Here is a 22,583-nt window from a genome sequence, read left to right as displayed (position 1 = left end):
CTAAGAGCTGACAAGCTACTTAGAGCCTGTGTTGTCCCAAACCCCCTCCTCCCCCACAGAGACTTGGGTTTTATTGTCTGAGCATCACCGTTGTGGAATTTTGTGTGTATCAACTTCTGGGAACATGCTCTCAAGACTGGTCACTATCCATGTACTTCTCTGTCCCACAGGTACAGAGGGAATTTCTTGCAGTGTCGTGTTCATAAGAAAGCAGATAGACTGCGCAAGCCACTCCGGGCGCTGAGAAAAGACAGTCACCCTCCCCCACTCGAGGGGCTGGACGCATGCAGGACTCTTGGGCAGTCTTCTTCAGACATGACAGGTAACAGTTTCCTTGGAGGTGAATCCAAACTGCGTCTGAAAAGGTACCAGGCTGCAGGATGAGCAGGAGACAGTCATCTATGCTCTCAGGAGCCTGAAGTTTAGCAGCAGGGACAGATGCCTGTGAGATGATGACAAAAGTGTGACATCTGTGGGGCAGTCAACAGGACCCTAAACTGGTGGACAGGGTACTGGGTGAGAATACCCAGTGAGATTGATTGCGAATCCAATATTGAGAAGTCCACAACATCCTTGAGTACTGCCCACGTGTGCTACATACAGATTCCCCCCAACTGGAAGTCTTGGTGCCCAGCCCCTCCTCCCGTCTTTAGAAAGAAAGTTCAGGTGACTCTTTCCACAGGGCCATTGCAAGGCTGAAATAGGTCAGTGGACGGGCTTGAGCGTCCACGTGAAATGGAGACATAAGTAGTTATTATGTGTGGGAGCTGCAGGGAACGTCGCTTACATGTGAGTGGTAAGAGGGGCCCTCTTCATCATGCTCGGAAATGCATGAAGGACGGAGTAATGGAGACTGCTTCCTGGAACACGGGCTATTTTCAGTTCTAATCACTGGGCAACCAGCACCAATTGCTTAACTTCTCTGGACCTCAATTTCCCCTCTTTCTCCCCTCTCTCCAGCAGTAATGAGCCCAATCTTAGCCTTGCTTGCAGGGTGTTGACTGGGGAAAATGAAGACCATCTGTGAAAAGGCTGCAGGGTCCCATCTGGCCAGCAGTGACTGAATTACCATCCTTTTGTGGCTAATTGTTGTCTGTTTGGCTCAAGGGCTGACCCTGGGCTCTGTGATGTCTGAGGTTTTGGTCCCACAGGACAGTTGGCTCACAGCTCTCCCTCTATCTTTGTGTAGCTCCAGTGCCCCCTACAGGCAGATGGCGCTTTGTGCTCCCCCTCAACTCCCAACCCCTAGCCCCCAAAGCCCTTTCCAGTGGGCAAGGGCAGGACTAGTCTTGTCTCTCAGTGAGAATTTAAATCAAGATAGGTATTTGCTCAACTGGATGGCCAATTGTGGGAGGAAAGCATCGTCTCTGTGGAACGTGGAGGGTTAAGATCGCGTGGGAGAGGCTGGGATGAGGTGAGGTGGGGGTAAGGCACAAATGCAACCAAGGAGCCCAGCTTTGCTCTTTCTTCATTTTCTGTGGCCCTCATCGTCAATCCCATTAGTTTCCTCCTTCTCAAATAGATACAACCAATGGAATTGCCCAGTGGGGTGTGCTTGGGTGATAGCACCCCTTCTAACAGAAACCGCCAGAACTCTGCCAGTTGTCCCAGATGTCAGAGCTTTCTCACCAGCTCTCTTCCCAGCACCTGAAAGAGAGTTGAGTCAAGCGGCCCCTGTCAACTCACCTCAGCCTCCATGTTTATATCCCTGAGCTCCATGCTACGCACTGAAGGGGTGAGAAAGAAAAGCTCTGCTGTCGCTAAACGTGGAGCAGGGTGAAGACAGACTCCCTTTGCTTGCATCGCGTTGGGAATGACAGGGGTGGGTCCGTTAGCTTCCTGCTTGGAACTAGGCTGTTGATGTAGGTCTTACTCACTCAATGCCTCTGCGTGAAGATCAAGTGAGCCACTGTGTGTGGCAAGGGCTCTGCAGACTGTAAAGCAGATAAATGTTGGCTGTTATTATCTACTGAGCATAATAAGCATGCATGCATACCAATTGGCATATGCTGCGTGCCAAATGAATGTGGGACATGCGGTAATAAGGGTCTCCGTTGTTTAGTGGAGGACGAGGCCAGTGTTAAGGGAGGAACCCAAAGGGGGTGTTTTCTAGGGAGATATAGGACTTCTTCTGGAAATTCGGATGTAGAGAGAATAGAACAGAGGCTCTCTGTACTAGGGAGTGGTGAGTAAATGCTCCGGGGCGAGAACGGGGGACCTGGGGAAGGCACGTTGAGTCCAGGTGGGCTGGTGTGTGCTGGGCTGCATGGAAGACACAGGAAGCCATTGAAGTCACTGTTTCCATTGGGTACCATCTGTACTAGTTTCCAAGGGCTGCTGAAGAAATTGCCAGAAACGTGGTGGCTTAATACAACAAAAAGCGAGTTTCTTATGGTTCTGGGGGTCAGGAGTCTCCTGCTTCCCCCAAAGCTCCAAGAGAGGGTCCTTCCTGCCTCTTCCAGCTTCTGCTGGCCCCAGGCTTCCTTGGCTTGTGGCAGCGTCACTCCGTCTACTGCTTCTGTCTTCTCGTGGCCTTCTCCCCTGTGCTTCTGGGGGTCAGAGCTCCCTCTGTCCTTCCCTTAGAAGGACACTCACCATGGGATTCAGAGCCCACCCTAAATCCAGGAGCATCTTATCTTGAGATTTTTAATTTATTATATCTGCAAAGACCCCTTTTCCAAGTAAGGTCACAGTCTCAGGTTCTGTGGGTTAGGACTTGGACATATATTTTTTGGGGGGCCACGATTCAACCACTACACCACTCTCACAAATTTTCCCCTATCCCCAAACCAACAGAAGTGACCTTAAAACGCATTTCTATGTGCGTTTCTATGTGGAAAAGGCAGTGGCACACATGGACATTCAGTGTGCACGATACACACCGGCTGTATTCTTACTGTAAGAGAGTTCTATTTGAAACCTAAATCAACATGAAATCATTAAGACGGAATCATCACCAGCAGGGCATGTCCCACACTCAGGGAAAGTGTTGTCCAAGTGGTTACAGGTAGCCTCCATCCTGACGGGTTCATTGGGCTGTGGGACTCACTAGGTTCTCCTTAGGAAGAAGGCCCAGTGGCAGGCTGCACAGCGGATGGTCAGGGCCCCCGTGTGTGGCTGTGTGGATTGTGCCAATAGGGGCTGAAAGCCAGCCAGCACCCAATTTGTCTGGCCTTGTGCTTTGGCTGTGGGGCCGGGTCAGCCCAAAGCAAGGAGCCCCGACTCTTCTCCCCTCGTCCCACAGGGGGCGCCATTCCACATACCCTCCAATAGAAGTGGGTGCCTCCTCCTAATTTGCACCTGCGCCAGGTGTGCTCATGGTGACCGTGGGGGACCCAGGGGGATCAGAGAGACCATTTGGAAAGCCTCTGCATTTCATTGTCCTTTTCATCCCTTCTTCCCCTAAAAGCTTCTCTCAGCCTCAGGGAATTGTCCTGCTCCCTCCCACAGACTGACAACAGTGGGCATCTTCCGACTCCCTCCATGTTGGGAGAAATCTCACTTCTGTGCACTTCTTTTCTCAACATTGGCTGTCATACCACAATCCTAAGTGGCACCCCAAACTGGGGGTGCCCATGAATGGTGGACAAAACCGTACCTGGACAGAAAAGAGAAAAAAAAGTCAGAAACAAAATCTGAATGTGGAGCCAAGAAATAAGAGGCTAGCCATAGTTCAAATTCCCCTTGGGAACGTAGGCCCCCAGTGTCGGTGACAATGTCACAGCAATAGCCTCGAATGGTGATATATGTCTGTACTTTCATGTTTATTATTTGAGCAGCTCGTTGAGCCAGAGGCCTGGGTCACCGGTGCCCATTTTCAAAGGGCTCTCTCCCCTGCAGTTAGGAGGATCACGAAGGAGCTCCCCAAAGGGCAGCTGTGAGACAGCTGGGTGTGGTCTGAGCACTGGCCCGGGGAATATTAATCACCCCCTGCTCCTTATTGAAGTGTCAGGGGAACAGCGATGCCAGCAAGCCGGGCTGGATGGATCATGATGGATACCATCTCATTGGAGGGTGGTAGAGTGCATTCAAATCAATGCCGCCTGGAAATCAAAGGGTTTGGGGATGTGAGCACCACCACTTGCCAATGCCAATATTTCATAGTGGAGTGACAGGCCCTCCGAGAGTGGTGGGTGTTTGAAGACAAAGTGCTTTAACTTCAAAGGAACTGAAAGATGGGCCTTGGTGTCCACCGTTTACAAACAACTTTCTTGTCTCCTTTGACCTGGCAGGTCCTGGGCGGAGAGATCAGAGCTGTCTTCTCAGTGAGGGAGCCGACTGTCCCGTGTGTGTGTGTGTGTGTGTGTGTGTGTGTGTGTGTGTGTGTGTGCGTGCGCATGAGTATGCTTGTGAGGGAATGCAAGGGTGCATATTTTTTGGGGGGTGGACCTGTTTTCTCTGGCAGGGTAATGTAGGGTGATCTGTTCTGAGTGACCTGAGGGGCTATGATTTGGGGGAACTTGATGAAATCCAACCAAAAATTGATAATGATCTGTGGAGGGGGGCAGATTTTCCGATTAAAAAGTAGGGAAAACCTTTGGCCCTGATCTTTATAGGCTGACTAGAATCAGTAAAACATTTAAAAATAAGTAGTCAGGAATACTTGTGTCCAGGGGCTGAAATAAGACGTAAGTGATTGTCTTCTTTATTTTTGGAGAATCTTCCTGTCAATAATTGATGAGGATGAGAGAGAGAGAGGATGTTATTGAAAAACATTTTTTTAAAAGGATGCTTAATTTCCCTCTCTTTTAAACCATTCTGATAGCTTGGAACTAATCATTTGAATTAACAGATGGCTTGGCAGTGAAGCCATCTGTAAGCAGAAGGCCAGAGGAGTTATGAAAGATAAAGACCTAAATTATAAGGTTTTTATAGTGATCGGCGTTGTTGAGGCTCTCCTGAGAACTGAGTCCATTTTTTTAAACCTAAATTCAATGGTCCATCCCAGCTAGGTTTCTGGCAAGCGGGTGGGGGAAGCTGGAAGCTTCTTTACAGATGTCTAATAGAGTTGATTTAGTACTAGACACCCCAGGATAAAAGTGACTGGATGGGCAGGGGTATCAATATTTCAAAGGACGTCCTTCCTCACCCATGTTCCCTTTAGGATCAGGGTTGAGGTGTGGAGTTAGGTGGATTTAACCTCAGAAGCTCAAGCTGCCTCATTGAAGGGATTCGTAAAAGAAGGTTCTTAGCTATCCGGGCAGTGAATGTGCCAAGGACAGCGAACATCTACTTGAGGGAAGGCCCTTGTAATCCCAACTTTCTTTTTGAGACGCCCCAATCAGAGGTTGGCTGGAGAGATAATGATTGTCATGGGATAGGACCTTCCCTTCCCTAATAAATTACTGATGAATGTAGTCTCTCTCTCTCTCTCTCTCTCTCTCTCTCTCTCTCTCTCTCTCCCTCTCTCCCTCTCCCTCTCTCCCCTCTTTCCCTCTCTCACTCTCTCCCTGTCTTCCTCTCAAAATCCTTACCATTAGCATCCATCCCTGCCCTTCAGGGTAATTTTCACACTATATACATTGATTGCCAAGTGAAACCACAAATCGTGCATAAGAGATAAAATTTCATGAAGTTGATGGCAGGGACCATTGGCAGAATGAGACTAAGTGACAAATGAACAAGAGAAAACTGATGAGGATAACTTTTGGTTTCATTGTTTTTCAAGATAAATTCTCAAAGTCCTTAATTCTTCACTGTTTACTGTGAAATTTTGGTCCCCATTGTGAATGAATTAATTTTAGGTGGCATTTCCCCAGTGGCAAAGATTTCAATTAGTAAGGATCCTATTTACCAAGCTGATGGTCACCTCCACCTTTGTACGAGTGCCTGGCATGGTAGCACTTCCTTGGTAAGTGTTTTTTGAGTGAACGACTGACCAGGCAGAGGTAAATCTCTTATCTTGAGCTTCCTTGAAGGTCAGGCTCATTGGAAAGGACTATCCAACTAGCCCCCAAATCTTTTGAGGTTTGAGAACAAAGAAATGGTTGTGCAACCTGGAGGTTTCGTCTCTGTGGTGTTACAGAGATTCATCAGTAACAGAAGGATCCAGTAGGCATCTAGTTAGGGGGGCAGTGAGCTGAACAGCGCAGAAGAAACTTCATCTTTCTTTTCTTCATAAAAGAAACTTTTTCATCTAAAAAGAAACGTCCAGTTTCCCTGACCCCCTTGCTAGATTCAATTTTGTGGAATTGCCATTTTCAACCTTAAGGGTATCTACCCTGTTTCCCCAAAAATAAGACCTAGCTGGACAATCAGCTCTAATGGGTCTTTAGGAGCAAGAATTAATATGAGACCCGGTATTATGTATTCTATTCTGTTCTGTTCTGTTCTGTTCTGTTCTGTTCTGTTCTGTTCTGTTCTATTACATTATATTATAGACCCGTTCTTATATTATAGTAACCTAAGACCGGGTCTTATATTAATTTTTGCTCCAAAAGACGCATTAGAGCTGATTGTCTGGCTAGGTCTTATTTTCGGGGAAATACAGTACCTAATACCACCTCAGTTTTGGTACAGATGGAAGCTCTGCACAGATAGATGAAGATGGTGACTTTGGACCTGAAGATGTTCATTTTGATGTCCTTTGACCTGCGATCCTCCCTTGCACTACAGTGGGACAGAATCTTAAGTGGGAAATTCATTTCCAAAGCCAGTCCTTTAGTCAAAACCACCTGTAGTCAAAATCATCTTTGAAAATCTATAAACCCAGTCATGTGTATAATTGGTGTCTACAACGCTGAGCAGAAATTCTCACAATATGTTTGGGGCCACTGCTGTAAAGGAAAAAAAGAGACCATCCGTTAGGCTGCTTTGAAGATGAACAGCGAATCCTCCCCCTGAGCAGGGGAGTGAGAAATTCTCAAGTGTCCCCGCTTTGCTGGTCAGGATACGCCATTTGGTTTTAGCATTAAGCCTCTAAAATGGTTATGACATCTTAATGGGTTGGTTGCTATAGTGGGGCTTAACTAAGGTATTGGAGGTGTGTCTTCTGGGAAGTGAGGGGGACAGCACATCTCAAAAGTCAGGGTACAGGTTAAAGGTGTGCTGGGACCCTGCTGGGTGGTTTCTCCTCGCCCCAGAACACCTGTCTTTCTGGTGCCAGCTTAGGAATTGGGGGGCTGTCTCTGTTTGGCAATGACCCCATGCCAGCTGGTGCAGGTGCGGGAAAGACCGTGTCTTCTAGCTTAAGGGGAAATTCACCACCAAGGCTTGTCATGAAAATGGTCGCTGTAATGTTTACTTCCCAAGTTAGGGTCCCACTTAAGAAGAGAAGCTTTGCAGGTATGTGCGTGTGCGTGCGTGCACACATGTTCTCATTCAAGTGTTATCTTTCCATTACAGAAAGCAATTGAAAAACCCACACATCCATACAAAGTGGGTGACACCACCCGAGTGAAAGCCTCTGCCGGTACCCTTTTGTTGTGGTTATACAATTCCCAACACCCTTCTGATGACGTCACTGCTCTGAAATGGACACTTTTTCTTCTCAGGATGTGGGGTGCAGTGGGGATGAACACAACATCCTTGAAATCTGTTTGCATTTCAAGTGGGGCTTTCTAGTCTCAGGGAGCTTAAAACCCACCTGCACGCAGCCCTATTCCCGGTCTCCTACTGTCACAGTTATTGACCCCGGGCTGCAAAAAAGAATCTCATAATTAGGTTTGCTCTGTTTTTGGGTTTATACGCACATCGCTTTCTCCCTTGCCGATAACATATCAGCTTCTATTTTTTAAACTATTATTATTATTGAAACGCTTTGTGTTAAAAGGACCTGCTCCATTAACTGAGACCTGTTCTATGTACTCCAAAGCTGGGACACATTCAAACATTCCATTGTATAAAGAGTGCTCTTACACACTTCCTTAGAAATGCATTTTGCGGAACTGAATGGAGAATGTTGCTGTAGTGGAGGTTAATTAGTCGGGCTTTTGCTGGGCACTGGAGGTCGTGCTGCTTCTGAGGGTACACAGACTAAAATGGGAGCACTAAAGAGGGGTGAGGGTGGCCTGTGCCTGGATGACACATCTGAAGTCATACTGATGAAGGGAGATGTTGCATTGAGTGATAAGAACTACACTGAGTTTATGGTTTTGCAATTTCCTGCAGCTGGCATGGCTTCTAGCAGTAAACACGGTGAAGTTCAAGGCTACATTTTAAAGTGAGATTTGAGAACACTCCCTCAGTAACTAAACTCAGAAGCCACTTTGCACTTAGGAGGTTCATCCCCACTTAATCTCCACGACAAACTTGTGATGAGTGACTGTCATTCTCATTTTGCGGACAGAGGAACTGAGACGCAGAGAGGCATTCAGTGACTTGCCCAAGGCCACCGAGATGGTACATCTGGTGGTCAACAGTGTTTTCTAAATGCAAATAATCCATCCGCCACCTTCAGAAGTGTCACATCTGCTTCACGCCACCTAGATGATCATGTGCTTGTGTTATCCTTCAGGCTCACTTGCAAAACATGCAAATACATTTATTTTATTTATTTTTCTATTTGTACATAAAACGTAAATACATTTACCTTAAAGAGAAGCTCTTAATCGTTACCGACACAGAAAGCCAACATCACGTGCCACTGAGAGGACGTTACAGAGTAAAAACACTAGGAATGGTGTTTTTGGTACATACATTCTAGCTAGAATGTGTTGTGGGCGGAAGGCCAGGAGCTCGAGGTCTGCTCCCTTTGCTAAACCGAGATTTTGGGAAGTGTAAGGGAGGCACTGCAGATGCCCTAGCACCCAGTTGAGACTTTCTTCTTTCCTTAATTAGAGGGATTATAAGAGAATAGGTTTCTCACTATGTCATTCTGTTTTATTTAACTGTAAGCTTGAGATCACAACCCCCCACCCCGGGGGGTCTGAGCCTCTCCCTGGGACTCTGGTTGTGCTGCTATATCCTCCTTTGCTCTGTCACTAGGATCCCTGTTGGCTGGTATTGTCTAATCTAGTATTTCCTCAACTTTGGTAAAGCCTTGACATCTATAGATTTTAAACTCTCCATTCAAGAGACTTCTATCAAGACCCCTCCCACTCCCCCACCCTCACACACACACTGGAAGGCTCCACCTTCTCTGCCTCATTGGGGGTGAGATGTTGACCTGAGCCCACTTGGGCGCTGTGGGCGTGCTGTCTGTGGTAGGTGGAGTGGTGAGAAATGCGTCTGTGCCCAGGGCATTGTGAGAGGAGGTGGGGGGGAGGGGATTGACACATGGGCAGGATTTTGCAGGGGGGGTTAGGGTGGGGGGGGTTCGTCTTTCTCCTGAGAACAATCCTGAGCCACTGAAGGATCTGGGTGCAGGGCAGGAACGCAGGAGAAACCACCCAATGTAGGTTTTAAAAAGATGCCTCTGGGCGCAGAGTGGAACACGGATTGGGGTGGATAGAGTGGGTGCCAGGAGGCTGAGGAGAAGGCGCCTGAGACCGGGCATGTCCGCGTTTAACAAGAACTTGGAAAAAGCGATGCTCCACCTACAGGAATAAGAAAGTTAATTATCAGTTTTTAATCACATGTGTAATCATGAATGACTGATACTACTTTTGACATATTAAAATGAGGTTAATGTTTGCTTTGCTCCCCCCCACTCTCCCCCCCACCCCTCACTCCCAATCTTCCTCCCCCACAGATAAAACTATTGTTTGGTTTGGAGTTTGAAGTACATCAGCCAGATCGTTCTTTCTCTCTTCTCTCTTTGTCTCTCTCTCTCTCTCTCTCTCTCTCTCTATATATATATATATATATATATATATATATATATATATAAAACAGGAGTGGTACCACACTGCACATTTCATTGTATAGCTTTTTTTTTTCTTTTCTTATTCAACGACATAGTTTTGCACACTGTTAATACTTACAGACCTATCTCAACCTCGTAAATGGGGACAGAGTCTGGCACAGAATACCCTAATTTACATAGCCATTCTCACAATGGGTCACTTGGTCATCTCCAGTGGCTCATTATTGCATCATGCTCCTTGGACCCACTGTTGGAAACTCCTTGGCCCAAGCAGAGGTTTTCTCCAGGGCAGACTGGAGAAGAGCATTGCTGGGCCTTGAGTGTTGTGTTGTGCAGTTTTAAGTAGATACTTCCAAATTGCTTCCCAATTTCCATTTCCATCAGTCGCATATTAGAGTACCTCTTCTTTCCTTGATCTTATCACACTTTCTAAAAAGTCCCTTAGACGGGCAAAAGGTACTTCTTTTAATGCCCTTGGACAAAAGGGCCTTTCCACCTGACTTTGCATCCCACTGGGAGATCCATTTGCCTAAACAGACTGTGGCAGGATGGCGTTATCCAGCGAAAAAAAACATGGAGGGATGATAAGACTTTTTTATTTTTTAATCACAGAGAAGTGAGTTTCTCTTGACCAAACTTTGAATCCACTGGGTACATTTGATGTTCTCTCCAAATATTAATAGATTTGTTCCTCAGCCGAGGCACGATGTCTCAGTCTGCTCCCAGAGAGCCCGTCCCTGCAAAGGGCACCCAGCCACTCAGGGCTTCCTCTGTGCCTCGCCAATTCATTAGACCTGGTTAGGAACTTGCAGAAGATATGAATTGATTTGCAGGCTTCTGAGCCCAAAGTGTTACTCAGCTAACTCCCAGAAAACTCAGGTCGCTGGGGAGCTCGGGGAAGCAAACAGTGATATATGTGGCTTTAGTCAAAGGCTGAGACTGTCTTCATTCCTCATTATCAACACAAGCCAGAGTGATGAATTTCTCAGCACTTTCTGCTTTGGTGTGGGATCTGGGGCCACAGCCCAGACTCCCGGGATAAAATGAGAAGGCTCCCAGGGCTGCAGCTGCCAATACAATAGCAATGTTTCTCTTTGCAAGCTTTTCTTATCCCCAAACAGACGCCCTGGTTCTCTTACTCTGAAATGTTGCTAGCAGAGGTGGAAATTTAAACCCTGCATGTCTGCATTACGGAGGACTCTTTGGGCTATGAGGAAAAGAGACTCAGCTCGAATTGGCCAAACAAAAAATTTGTTATCTCACGTAACAGAAATAGTGGCTTCAGGCTTGGCTGGGTCCAGAGGTGTCAGTGATGTCACTGGGATTCAGTTTCTCTTGATCTCTTGGCTCCTCTTTATTCTCCGTCATCATCACTGGCTCCTGTGGTACCTGCCCAGCCTGTCCACACCCATGTTGGCTTGACTCCTGTTCATAACCCAAGTCCCCAGATGAAATCTCATTGGCCTGTTTCGGGCCTGGCATCTCTCCTGAATCCATCACTAGGGATTTGAATGTCTAGGTCTGGGTCGTGCCTTGTGTGGAGGGATGAGTTGGGGTCACCTCTGCTACAGCCATTAAGAGTAAAGGAGTGATGGTTTCCCAGAAGGAGAGGGGGCCAGGCAGGTCAACACCACAGACGCCCAAACCATCTCTGACTCATGGTTTAATGAAATTCAGCCTGTATCTGTGAACGGTTGAGCTCCCTCACACCCCTGGAGAGGGAAGAAGCAGAAGGTGTATGAAGCCTCTTCTCCCGGAGCTCAGGGAAGGGTTGGTGAACCGAGACACCTTTGTGAAATAGATTAGAGTCACACAGCCCGAGGTTCACATGCAATTACCGGGGTGTGCTCTGTGCCAGGCAGTGTGTGGGAGCAGGAAGAGAGGCAAATAAGAACACGACACGGCCCTTGTCCTTAGGGAGAGCCCAGTCTGGCAGAGGGAGCCGGTACAGACTGGTAAACAAGTCATTACACATGCAATGCGGTAAGCTCGCTGATACGATTAAGCGTCCCAATGCGGGGTCCTCACAAGGCCGGCGGCAGCGGACAAGGGCGCGCGCGCCCGCAGAGGCAAGAACGCAGGGAGGAGGGGCCGTGCTTCCGACGACGCCCCTCCCCAAGGCCGCTCCATCCGGCCCCCCTCCCCGCAGATGGGAGCAATGCAGGCTTGCAGAAGACCCAAAGGCTGTCATTCTTTATCATGCTTTTCCCTCCTTGGACCATATATATATATATATTTTTTTTTGCCATACACACTAAACTGCTGGAAATTGAGGCGCACAGCACTTAACTACTATTTACTTATTTATCTAAAATGCTAAGTGTTTCCCTTGGCAATCATTAATAGATTCCTGTAGAAACGGAATGACACATTCTGAATTCTGATTTCTGCGCAGACAGAGGTGGGAAGGCAAAAATGGCCAGGGCACGAATCTGGTCCAGGTGGGGAGGTGGGAGAGTAGGACCATTTAGTCATTTAAAGAGAAGTTGAAATAAGGGTATTGAAAGATAAATGCATGTTTATGTTAAAAATTAAAAAGAAAAAACGAGAGAGAGAGAGAGAGAGAGAGAGAGAGAGAGAGAGAGAGAGAGAGGATACCTTCAATCTTAAACCTGAAATGGAGGCTGTCCTGCTTTTGAAGGACTTTCTGAAAACCCTTCTCATCTTGGAGTTGGGAGAGAGCCCCTTCTCAGCAGAGCCTGCAAAAGAAACCTGAGTTTTGTTCTAGAATTTTCTATGTGATGTGCTGGAGCCCGCAGCCAAATGGGATCAGAGGATGGGGCAGGATGAGAAGTGAGGACCTCAGACATGATCAACAGGTCTCCAGATGGGGTACAAAATGAGGAAGGGCTCATCTCGTTGGAACTTTTCCCTTCCACCTCCACCTGGTACCTGGTCTTCAGGAGGGGCAAGGCCTTTTTAGTTTTGGAGACAAGCGAGCCTTTAGGATTGTCTCTAACTAAGGTGTTAGTTAGGTGAGGCAGAATGGTGTCACCAATGGTGAGCTTAGAGAAGAAATAACTTTAAGTGATCTATAGACCACATTGATCATAATGAGAAAGTAATTCTCTTTTCAATTCCCATTTAAGCGTCTTGATTTCACCAAAGAGAAAGTCTTGTGTTGATGCTAGTATGTCTTTAACGTCTGCCTCACTAACTCTTTACTAATCTCTCTTTTAAACAGAGAGAGGTTAGGTTTCAACATCTAGCTAGAATTTGAGAACACAGGTCTGTTTAAATTGTATTTGTGTTTGCAGGTGCTTTCTTATCCCAGAGACCTGGTCTTCTCCATCTCCCTCTTACAATAGACTTTGGAAAGCCAAATAATCTCCCCGGCCCATCCTTTTCAGCTTCCTTTAGGCCAAGATTGGTGCAGAGGAAGAAATTTTGTTTTTGGATTCAGAGGAATGAATTCCTTTGAGTCCTGACTTGCCCTCTTACTACATCCTTGGGCAAAGGTCATCCCTTCTCTTTGCCTCAGATCCTCATCTGTAAAAGGGGGTGGCGGGAGATTCCCAGTCCGCAGGTTTCACCTACACTGATTCATTTAACCCAGCCCTTGAAAACCCCATGAGGCCCGTCTAGGAAATGTACTCATGGGACTGTGGAGAGCCTCCAGCTACATGAGATGGTGAGAAGGAAGGTCCTGCGTCAACTAGAAAGGCCTTTGTAGGTGTGGTGATTGCCAGGGCTGACTGTGGGCTAACTGTCCGCCCCAGGTCTGCAAGCCAAACAAATGAGTAATGAATGGTGAATTTCCCATGGGGACCTAGTGGGTACTTAGGAGGGTATTTGAGGGCACTGTAACTCACGTCACATGGATGCATGGTGCTCTCCCTGCTGAGGGGAAGGTAGAGAAGATAAAGGAAGGGCTCTGAATAATCCTCCATGCTCCAGCCCCACCTCATCTCAGGCCTCTGGGCAATGATACCTCTGCTCCAGGACACGGCCTTCCTCACGATAAATGCATCCACACTGGCCTTTCTTTACCCCGCCATTGGGTGCTGGCAGGAATCATGGAGGATGTGCTCCAACTAGCATTGCTTCCCACGTGAGAGTTTGGAGAGTTTCCTTCAAATGTTTTTCCTCATCTAATTTTCAATATGGCCCCATGGGGTTGGGGAGGGGGGGGAAGTTGTGGCCACTCTCCATCCTAATTAGGAGTCTTGCCCAGGTTCAAACATTGAGGTAGAGAAATGCAAGTTCAGTTCCAAGGCTTTTCCTTTGCTAAAACTCTTACAATTTTGGCTTGCTTATTTTCTTAACTTCCTGAGACATGAAAAAAGGTAATTTTTGTATCCCCCTCCACATAGACATTAATGATTATTTTCAGTCATTTTCAGCTTTCCGTTTTTGCTACGAGGCACCTGGCGTTCCCGGAACGGACAAAAGCCATTTTTCTAAGTACTAGCATTTGAAATTATTAAGTGTTCATTAAGCACCCCGGGTGCAAAGCACTCTCGGAGATGTTTGTTTCTCAATTTTCTATAATTTCCTTATTTTTCCCCCCTAGCTAAAGGCAGATTGAAAAATGAACTCAGTGCATTTGAGTCTCTGAATCACAGTTAATGTGCGACGCCCCCTCCCTTAACTGCGCTGTTTTCCTTCTGCCGCCTCTGTCTCCTTTCTCGTCAATCCGATAAAGTTCTTGTTCTTTTTTAACCCCTACTCAGACATTGCAACTTTTGCTCTTACTCCTGAGTACCTGCCAGGAAGAAGTGAGTGCAAAAGCCTTGACCAGCACTCGCCCCGGACTGCAGTGAGAGCAATGGAAAAATCCAGAAGGCGGCAGAGGCAGCCTTTGATCCCGCAGAGTCTGGGCTGCAGGCAGCTGGCTGGGCGGCAGTCAGCCTGATGCAGCCGCAGTGCCGGCTAATCAACATCTCCTCCCCACCTTCCCCAAATCCCCCCGAGTGGCATTAGGGAGGCCTGACAATCACAGTTCTGCGTGGACCCTTCTAGAAGGAACACGAAAGCCCAAAGCCCCCCTCCCATCCTCCCTCACGGGCTCTCTGATTCTGGGTCTTACATGAGCAGAGAGAAAGGCTCTCTTTTTTTTTTCTTTCTCCTTCTTTCTTTTTTCTTTTTTCTTTTGACAACAGCCTCACATAACCTCAAAAGTTATCCATGAATTTACCAAAACTTTTTCTCAAACTATTTTAACCTCTGGTGGGGGTTAAAAAACAAGCCTTGTGAATTTATTACCCGGAAAAAGCGAAGCACGACTTTCTATTTTGATGGGAAATCGTCTTCCAAGCTTCAAGGGGGCCCCCTAGTGCTGGTCTGCGAGCAGCAGGCAGGCTGGCACCGCTCGGGTCTGCGCCCGAGGCCACAGTTTCATCTCTGCTCCTTTCCCTCTCCTGATCTCGCCCAGGTGTGTGTCTGGGCATGGACTGGGCTTCGCTGCCCTTGTGGGGGACCCGTGCACTCGGGGGGCCTGCATTCAATACCAAGGGACCCCTGGGCACGAACTGATTTTATGTTCTTAGGAGTTCAGGTGGCTGATCTAATGTGCCAGGCTGCAGCCCAAGGAAGGGAGTGGAGGGTTTTGATCCAAAAGCCCTGTGCGTTTGAGTCTCTGAATCAATAAGCTGGAACCCCGCTGACAAGCAACTCGTGCCATTGTCTCAGCACGCAGGTGACCCCGGCCCTTTGTGTAGTTTCATTGATCTCATTAAATGCCTCCCAGATGTGCAAGAGTGAAAATAATGACTAAAAGAGGGAAAGCAGAAGCCCAGGCTGAGAGCAAGAGAAAAGGAGAGGGTCGCCGAGATGGAGAAAGGAAGGACCAAATGGGGTGCTGAAGAATGTTTTGGGGCTCCTTGTCCGGACACGGGATGCAGAATGCTGGCTTGGCTGCCCACGCAGGCTCCCAGCCATTGTACACTGAACAGCACTTCTAAATTTTTCTGTGCCAAGCACATGAGATGTTTCTATTCTCCCCAACGTGGAAACATACCACAGAGCTGGCCATATCTTTAAAAGGCAGACATAGAAATATTAAAAAGCAAATGTTCTAAAGCAGAGACGCGGGAGGGAGAGAGGCAGCAGCCTGTCCAGCAGAGGCGACAGTGGCACAGTGCTGGTTCAAGTCTCAGTGCCACCATCCAGCATCCCGTGGCCGTGGGGACATGTCTTAGCTCCTCTCTTCCTGTTTCCCCATCCGTAACACGAGAACAATAATAACAGTATCCATTTTGCAGGGCTGGTGAGATATCATTTGTATCATTATATATATTGGGGTGCCAAAAAATGTACACATTTTAAGAGATGTTATCTTTGTATTACTTTTCAAAGTTGAATTACAGTAGCAATGTGTAGTATGATGTTCGCTCAAAAGTTAATCAAATGAATGCTAGCGTCATTCATTGTATTACAATTTTAATACAGTTTTTTCCTTTCGTAAAATGGGTATACATTTTTTGGGCTCTCTCTCTCTCTATATATATATATGTGTATATATATATATATATATACACATATATATGTATATATATAAATATACATATATATGTTATTTAAAAATAAGGCTTATAAATATATATAAACATATATGTGATTTAAAAATAAGGCTTGGCATCACATTGTACGGTGAGCATCATAGCTCATGGCTTATTTATCTCTATAGGGAAACCAGACTCAGAATTTCCCATTAAGTAAAATCTCCCCATTTTTTCATGATAGTAATGAAGTCACATTCAAACACACACACACACACACACACACACACACACACACACACGGGTGGACCCCAAATCTAGTCAGATGAGACCCATCTATTCTTAATGTCCTGGTACTTTGATCAATCTGACTGCTCTTGGCGCTTGGCCCTGCCCTGGGGAAGTGGCTTCATCCAGTCAGTCACTCAGTGGTTCTTTACTGAGCATCTACTGTGTATCTGTCATTGTTTCTTGAAGGGCAAATCAAGCACACTTCCTTGAGTTCCCCCTGTTTCCTCTAACGTTGAGACTTTAAAGCGTCTCCAAGTGTAATAGCAAAAACAACAGAAATTACATGCAACAGTGATTCCAAAAAGCATTACAGCCAAGGCTACTGAGGACCAAAGACATACATTCCCATTTATCTTCATTCACATGGATTAAACATAATATGTTATTGATTTTTTAATAATCCCCATGTTAGTGGCTCAAAAGAAATTGGTTTTGTATGCTTTAATATGGAAGCAATTCTTTTCCTTTTAAAACGACTCCTGGGTCTATAGGGGTCTTCCCCGCTTTTCACACTGCTCAGTGAAGGGGGGAAAACTCTTGATTTTTTATTTATTAATCTCTATCTGCTTTACTTTTTACATCCTATGGTGTGTCCTGTTGTGTTTAATTTCAATTATTTGGATTCATTAGGGTAACATTTCATTATACATTCAAAGCATAAATATCATTTTTTAAATTAAGAAATGGGGAACATTTTTCATGAGTTTTAAGTAATTCTGCATTCAAGCTCAGAAAACCCACTTAACCTGGTTTGCTCTGGAAGTCTCCCTGAAGAGGAAGAGGCTCTTTTTCATTTTGCTTGGTTTTGTGTTTACGTTTCTCCATCTCTCCTTCGATTTTCCACAGCTGGTTTAGCAAGACTTGCTTTGGTCCTGAGAGCTTGAGGCTTTGCATGCTTCTGAGGACACAGGACATATTTCTTCTTTGCTTCCAGTTTTGCCACTCAATAAATTTGAGGAGTCACGAAGCAGTCAGCTGTGTAGTTAGATAAGCACGGAAATGATGATTTCTCTATTATTTTGCTTAGAAGAATGGGAAACTAGATTAATCAATGTCTTTTGGAAATGCATCTTTATAGGAAAGACTGGCTTCTCTCATCAAAGTCACGATTGTTTCTCATATACAGACACGTTAGATGATTTTCCCGGGACTGGGAGCAGATAGTTAAGGCTTGAATTTGAAGTCTGTCATTAGGTGAGTTAGCTAAATCCCTAATCCCACCTTTAATATAGCTGGGGGGGGTGGTGGTGGTGGTGGGGTCAGCAGGTATCTGTGGCACCCACCCATCTCACTCCCTGGGGCGCAAGGAAAATGAGTAATGTCTGTAAGAGGCAGGAAAACATTTTTTTTTTTTTTTTTGTATGAGTCACAATTCTTGGTAGCAAGGGACCAAAATCCAACTCAAAAAGGTTTAAGCAAAAAACGGAATTTGTTTGCTCATGTAATGAGAAGCCCAGGGTGGTCCCTGCTGGATCCATGGACCCAGATGCTGTCCCCAGGGCTCTGTGCATCTCTCTTCCTATCTGAGTTAGCTTTCCTCTGGGGGGCCTTCACCCCTAGGCGTGGGGTGGCCCCAGGGGCCCCAGCCTACAGCCTACCACAGAGCTCGTGGTGGAAAGACAGCGTTCTAATTCAAGTCCCGGCATTGACTCTGCTTTAGTAAGGTTTGGGTCAGACGCCTGGCCTTGCACTTTCTGTTGGGCCAGACAAGTATAATAGGCCCCCTCCTGGAGAAGGGATTGTAATAAGCCAGCCAATTTATATGGAGAAGGGAAATTTCCTGAGAAAGAATCAGCCTGGAGGAATGGCTGCTGAGCTCAGAACAACAGGTGTGTATCCCAGCCTCCTCTGGCTTCCTAGGTAGCGGAGAACCAAGACTGGTGCAGTCAGCCAGTGACAGTCCATGTGCTGTGTGCTCCAAGGCGATGGTTGTCGTTGATGCTGCTGGTGTCTTTCCCAGACCACTTTTCATGTCAAGCACCACCCGTGCCTTTGTCCTGGCTGTGGAGGGTGACAGCTGCTTATGTTTCTTATCTGTACCCTTTTCTAAAGGATTGCCCTTGGCTGTAGGGAACCTCTTCGCTCCCAATACGCATACAACCACCGGGGGGTGGCCTGCAGTCACTGACTGACTGATGAGGCTGTGACCACTCAGCCCTTTTGCCCCTGAGGGGGACACATTTTGTGATGTATTCATATTCCAGAGCTCCTGTGGACTCTCCGGAAACCATATTTTGTCTAACTTCTTCCCGTTTCTCTCACTTCCTTCAAGTTTCTCCCAGAAGCGCCTCCTCAATAAATCACTTACACAAGAACCTAAGATACCAGTTATCAATAAATCGTAAAATGCAGCTACTTACCACATATGTCCCAACATATACGAGCCCTATTTTCTCATTGCAAAGATCAAAAGGAATTTGGGGGCCAATCTGAGATGTAACGTATAAAGGTACAGATGCAGTAGGCAAATTTGTATGTATAATATTGACTTTATTCATCTTCTTGCATATGCCCCTTTAAATCACACGGCACATGAAATGCTAGTTTCGTGATATTGTGTTTTCTGCTCACATTTCACAAAGCCATTCTCGCTGAACTTGTAGCATGCATCTGATGTGGCCTTTGTCATCACCAGAGCCACTTGCTTGAGTCATCTAATAGAGTTTTCAGAGCAGGGCACCTTCACTTCCATCCCAGCTCTTTGAGAGTTAGTACTTTTAGAATCTGAGTACAATGCCATCATAGAAATTTATCCACAGCCATAACACCCATTTGGGTAACATGAGGGCAGCGCTTTCATTTCTCTGGTAGGTGCCCATTTGCAATTTCCACCAAATAAACATGTCCTATTTTGCTTTTAAAAGCAGACTTCAAGAGACTTGTTTACAACATTCAGTGCTTATAATTGTGTCCGAAAAGCTCAGGAATAATGACTAAATTTGTTTTAGAGGTCCCCCTTCCCCTCACCTTTTGATAATCAGTTTTGTCAGGCGATATCTATGAGTGACCCAAACCCGCACTGATTGGCATTCAGGGTAATGAATCTTTCTAAACAGTATTTTGTAATTCAAAATGGAGTAATTGGAAGAGTTTTCTACAAAATGGGAGACTTTGTAAGGATTTCACTGTAAGGCAACCCCTGCTTTTCTGAAGGATAAATTTTGGAGGTCCAAACCCCTCTTACCCTCAGGCACATCAAGTCCTTAGCATAATATCTCTTCTAAGTGACCAGCGAAGGGGCCAAAATGGAGCCAACCGATCTTGCTTGACTCAGCTGTGACCTTCCAAAAGTAAGATGAAATTTGAGAGGACATGGAGAAGGGGCGCTTTCTTTATTTCAGTATAAACAGACCTGAAAAAGGTAGAAAAAGACCCAATAGCTAAGTGATGACCCAATCTTAGGGGGTATTTGGGAGCAACTATATTTTTTCACGTCTTATTTTAAATAGTCATGAATGTTAACCTTTCTCATGAAAACTTTTATTCTCAAACTTCGGTTCTTTGAATTGCTCAGCCAGATTATAGTTTGTTTGCAATATTTTATATTATCTCATAAGAATAACAGTAGGAGTAATCTTAGCTAATATCGGGGGGGGGGGTACTTACCGTGGGCTCGTCACCATTCTGAGCCCTTTTATCATCACCTGTACACTTTTGACAGAAACACAGTACTAAATTATACTCATTTTAGAGACGCATAGAAGGGTTAAGTGCCGGGTTGGAGGTCTACACAAGCAAGTGCTAGGAATCAGGCGGTCTGACCCCATGCCCAGGTGATTAAACGGTATGCTTCTCATTCCAGACCTCGCTAGTTATAATGGGAAGCCCCAAAGTATAGCGTGTTTACCTCTATGATATATGAACAAATAATCTTTAAGAATTTTAATTGTAAGAATACACATTAATCATCACAAGTGTACGTACCTATATACATATGTCTTAGATGAAAGGTATTTGCTATCCAGCATTAGCTACTTATATCAAGCACATTTATCTGTGATATAAGTTTTTACACTGTGATATAAGTGTGAAAAACACCCTCGCCCCCCAAACTCAGTGGGTCATAAGAGTAAGTATTTCTTATTACCCGTGAGTCTTTGGGTTAGCTGGGCATTCTGCTGATTTGAGCCAGGCTCGGCTGGTCTTACTGGGTTTGTTCAAGCATCTGTGGGGTCCCCTGGGGAATTGCTGACAGGTTGGTGGGGTCTGGCTGGTCTGGGATGAGCTCATTCGCATGCATGGAAGTTGGTTGGCTGTCAGCAAGGGGGATGGGGCTGAATGAAGCATGTGTCTTCCAGCCTTCCATGGGTTCAGAGAGAGAGAAAGCAGAAGCACACAGAGCTCTTGAGACCTGGTGTGGAACGGGCATGACATCACTTCTGCTGCATCCTACTGGCCAAGGAAACTCACGAGACCAGCCCGGATTCTGGGTTGGGAAGATGGCTACACCTTGGCTGCAGAAGCACTGGGAAATACAGCTTTAACAGAGCTGCATTGTGCCCTAGCTAGAAAGTGGGTTCTTATCACTAAGAAAAAGGATTAGAAACAGGGAGGCAACTCACATGCTCTGCCACAGAGATAGAGATAGGGTGAAAGTCCACCATTTATTTCCTTATGAAGAAAATCTCGGTTAATATTCATACCAGTAATGCCATTTTCCAGGTACTATTCACATGCGAAGATTTCCCTTTGTGCCTTTGACCATGAGTCTCTGTATGCAGTGGTAAAATCGTAATTCCTTAGTGAACTCCAGATCAGAGTAAAGAGTCAAGTGAACAAAAAAAAACTGTAGATAGAACTTTGAAATCGTAGTTAGAGAAAAACATGTTTTTGTTTGTTTATATGCAGAAAGCCAAATGATACCACTTCAAGAATCTTGTTACTAAACACCCGTGTTGATGTTTATTAGCTTGGGGCTGTGCACTTCTTTTCCAAGCTCTTCCATTTCTGAATGCTTCCGCATTGAACCCCTTTGGTGCATCCCCTGCTCCCACCCCCAGTTATAAAACAAGGGACAAGGTTTCCTCCTCTGTCCACACAATTCCGGTTACTACACCTGGTGGGGTTGGTTTCATCCTTGCCACTTCTGTTCAGTCTCTGCTTTTCCACTCTCACCCACTGGAGAAATCTCAAATTATATGGTGAGCTATGGTAATAACAGTAGTAAAAATGTTTTGCTATTATTTACACAGAACAAGGCATGAGACTCTCATAACTGAATGAGAGTGTCCCATTATTTCATATATCACACTGTCCCTGCCCAGTACCCCCCACTGACCACCCACGGGGAGCTCATGGATATACCTATATAAGACCCCCCACCCACCCCGCGCCAAAGAAAATTAATATCATGTGCAACCAAGAGGAGAGAAACGCTATGGAACATGAAAACGTGAGTTGGCTTGTAACTTGAGATGCTCCCGCTGTCCTCACGGTCAGGTCCCCTGCAGAAACGGGGCTGAAGTAGATTGTTCAACTAATCTTCAGAAATAGGGCCTGTTGCTTTCAAAATTCATATTTAGCTTTTAAAGAGAACTACCCCTTTAAAGAAAAAAAAAAAACCTTGATGAATGCAAATTGACATTAAATGGAGTTTAAAAAAATGATCAGGGTTTTAAAAATATGATTATAATCAGTGAGAGTAGTGGAGCAGAGTCAAATCATTATTGATCTCACTCGTGGGGGTGGGAAGGAAGAACTGCTGTGAATTAATCAGAAAAGGAGATTTTCTGGAAAGCCTGTCCAACTGTGTATCCCCCCTGGGGTCCGCCTCCGCCCTGGGACCCTTGAGATGCTGGATACTTAGTTAACCCTTTGACGAACCTCCCCGAGGGTCTACTGTCACAGCAAAGGGTGGAAATCTCTGTAGAGGGGTCATATTTATGATTCTGAGGAGTGAAGTGGAAAAGCAGTGTATGGTACGTGTTTTGGAGCCAGACTAGCTTGACTTAGTAAGTTTATTCAACAGATCTTTCATGAGCACCTATTATGTGCTACTTGCAGCGTTTTAGGTGCTGGAAAAACTATGATGATCAAGACAGACCAGATCCCCTCACTCATGGAGCTGTTGTTCTAGTTGAAGAGAGACAGGCCACACACCACAATTA

The 22,583-nt window shown here is 45.9% G+C and overlaps 1 protein-coding gene across 3 annotated transcripts in view; it reads left to right on the top strand.

Annotated features, from left to right (window-relative positions):
• Nucleotides 1–22,583, top strand: part of ZNF831 (zinc finger protein 831) — a 99,647-nt gene that overhangs the window by 55,928 nt on the left and 21,136 nt on the right. For all 3 annotated transcript variants that reach the window (XM_019757164.2, XM_074317338.1, XM_074317339.1), the window contains exon 4: nt 171–322. In XM_019757164.2, the coding sequence (XP_019612723.2) occupies nt 171–322 (152 nt within the window). The remainder of the gene's footprint in view (nt 1–170; nt 323–22,583) is intronic.

Source organism: Rhinolophus sinicus, linkage group LG13 (assembly GCF_036562045.2).
Source record: "Rhinolophus sinicus isolate RSC01 linkage group LG13, ASM3656204v1, whole genome shotgun sequence".
In the NCBI taxonomy this organism is placed as follows: domain Eukaryota; kingdom Metazoa; phylum Chordata; class Mammalia; order Chiroptera; family Rhinolophidae; genus Rhinolophus; species Rhinolophus sinicus.
Note: the sequence above shows the minus strand (reverse complement) of the source record. Positions and strands in the feature narration are given on the sequence as shown.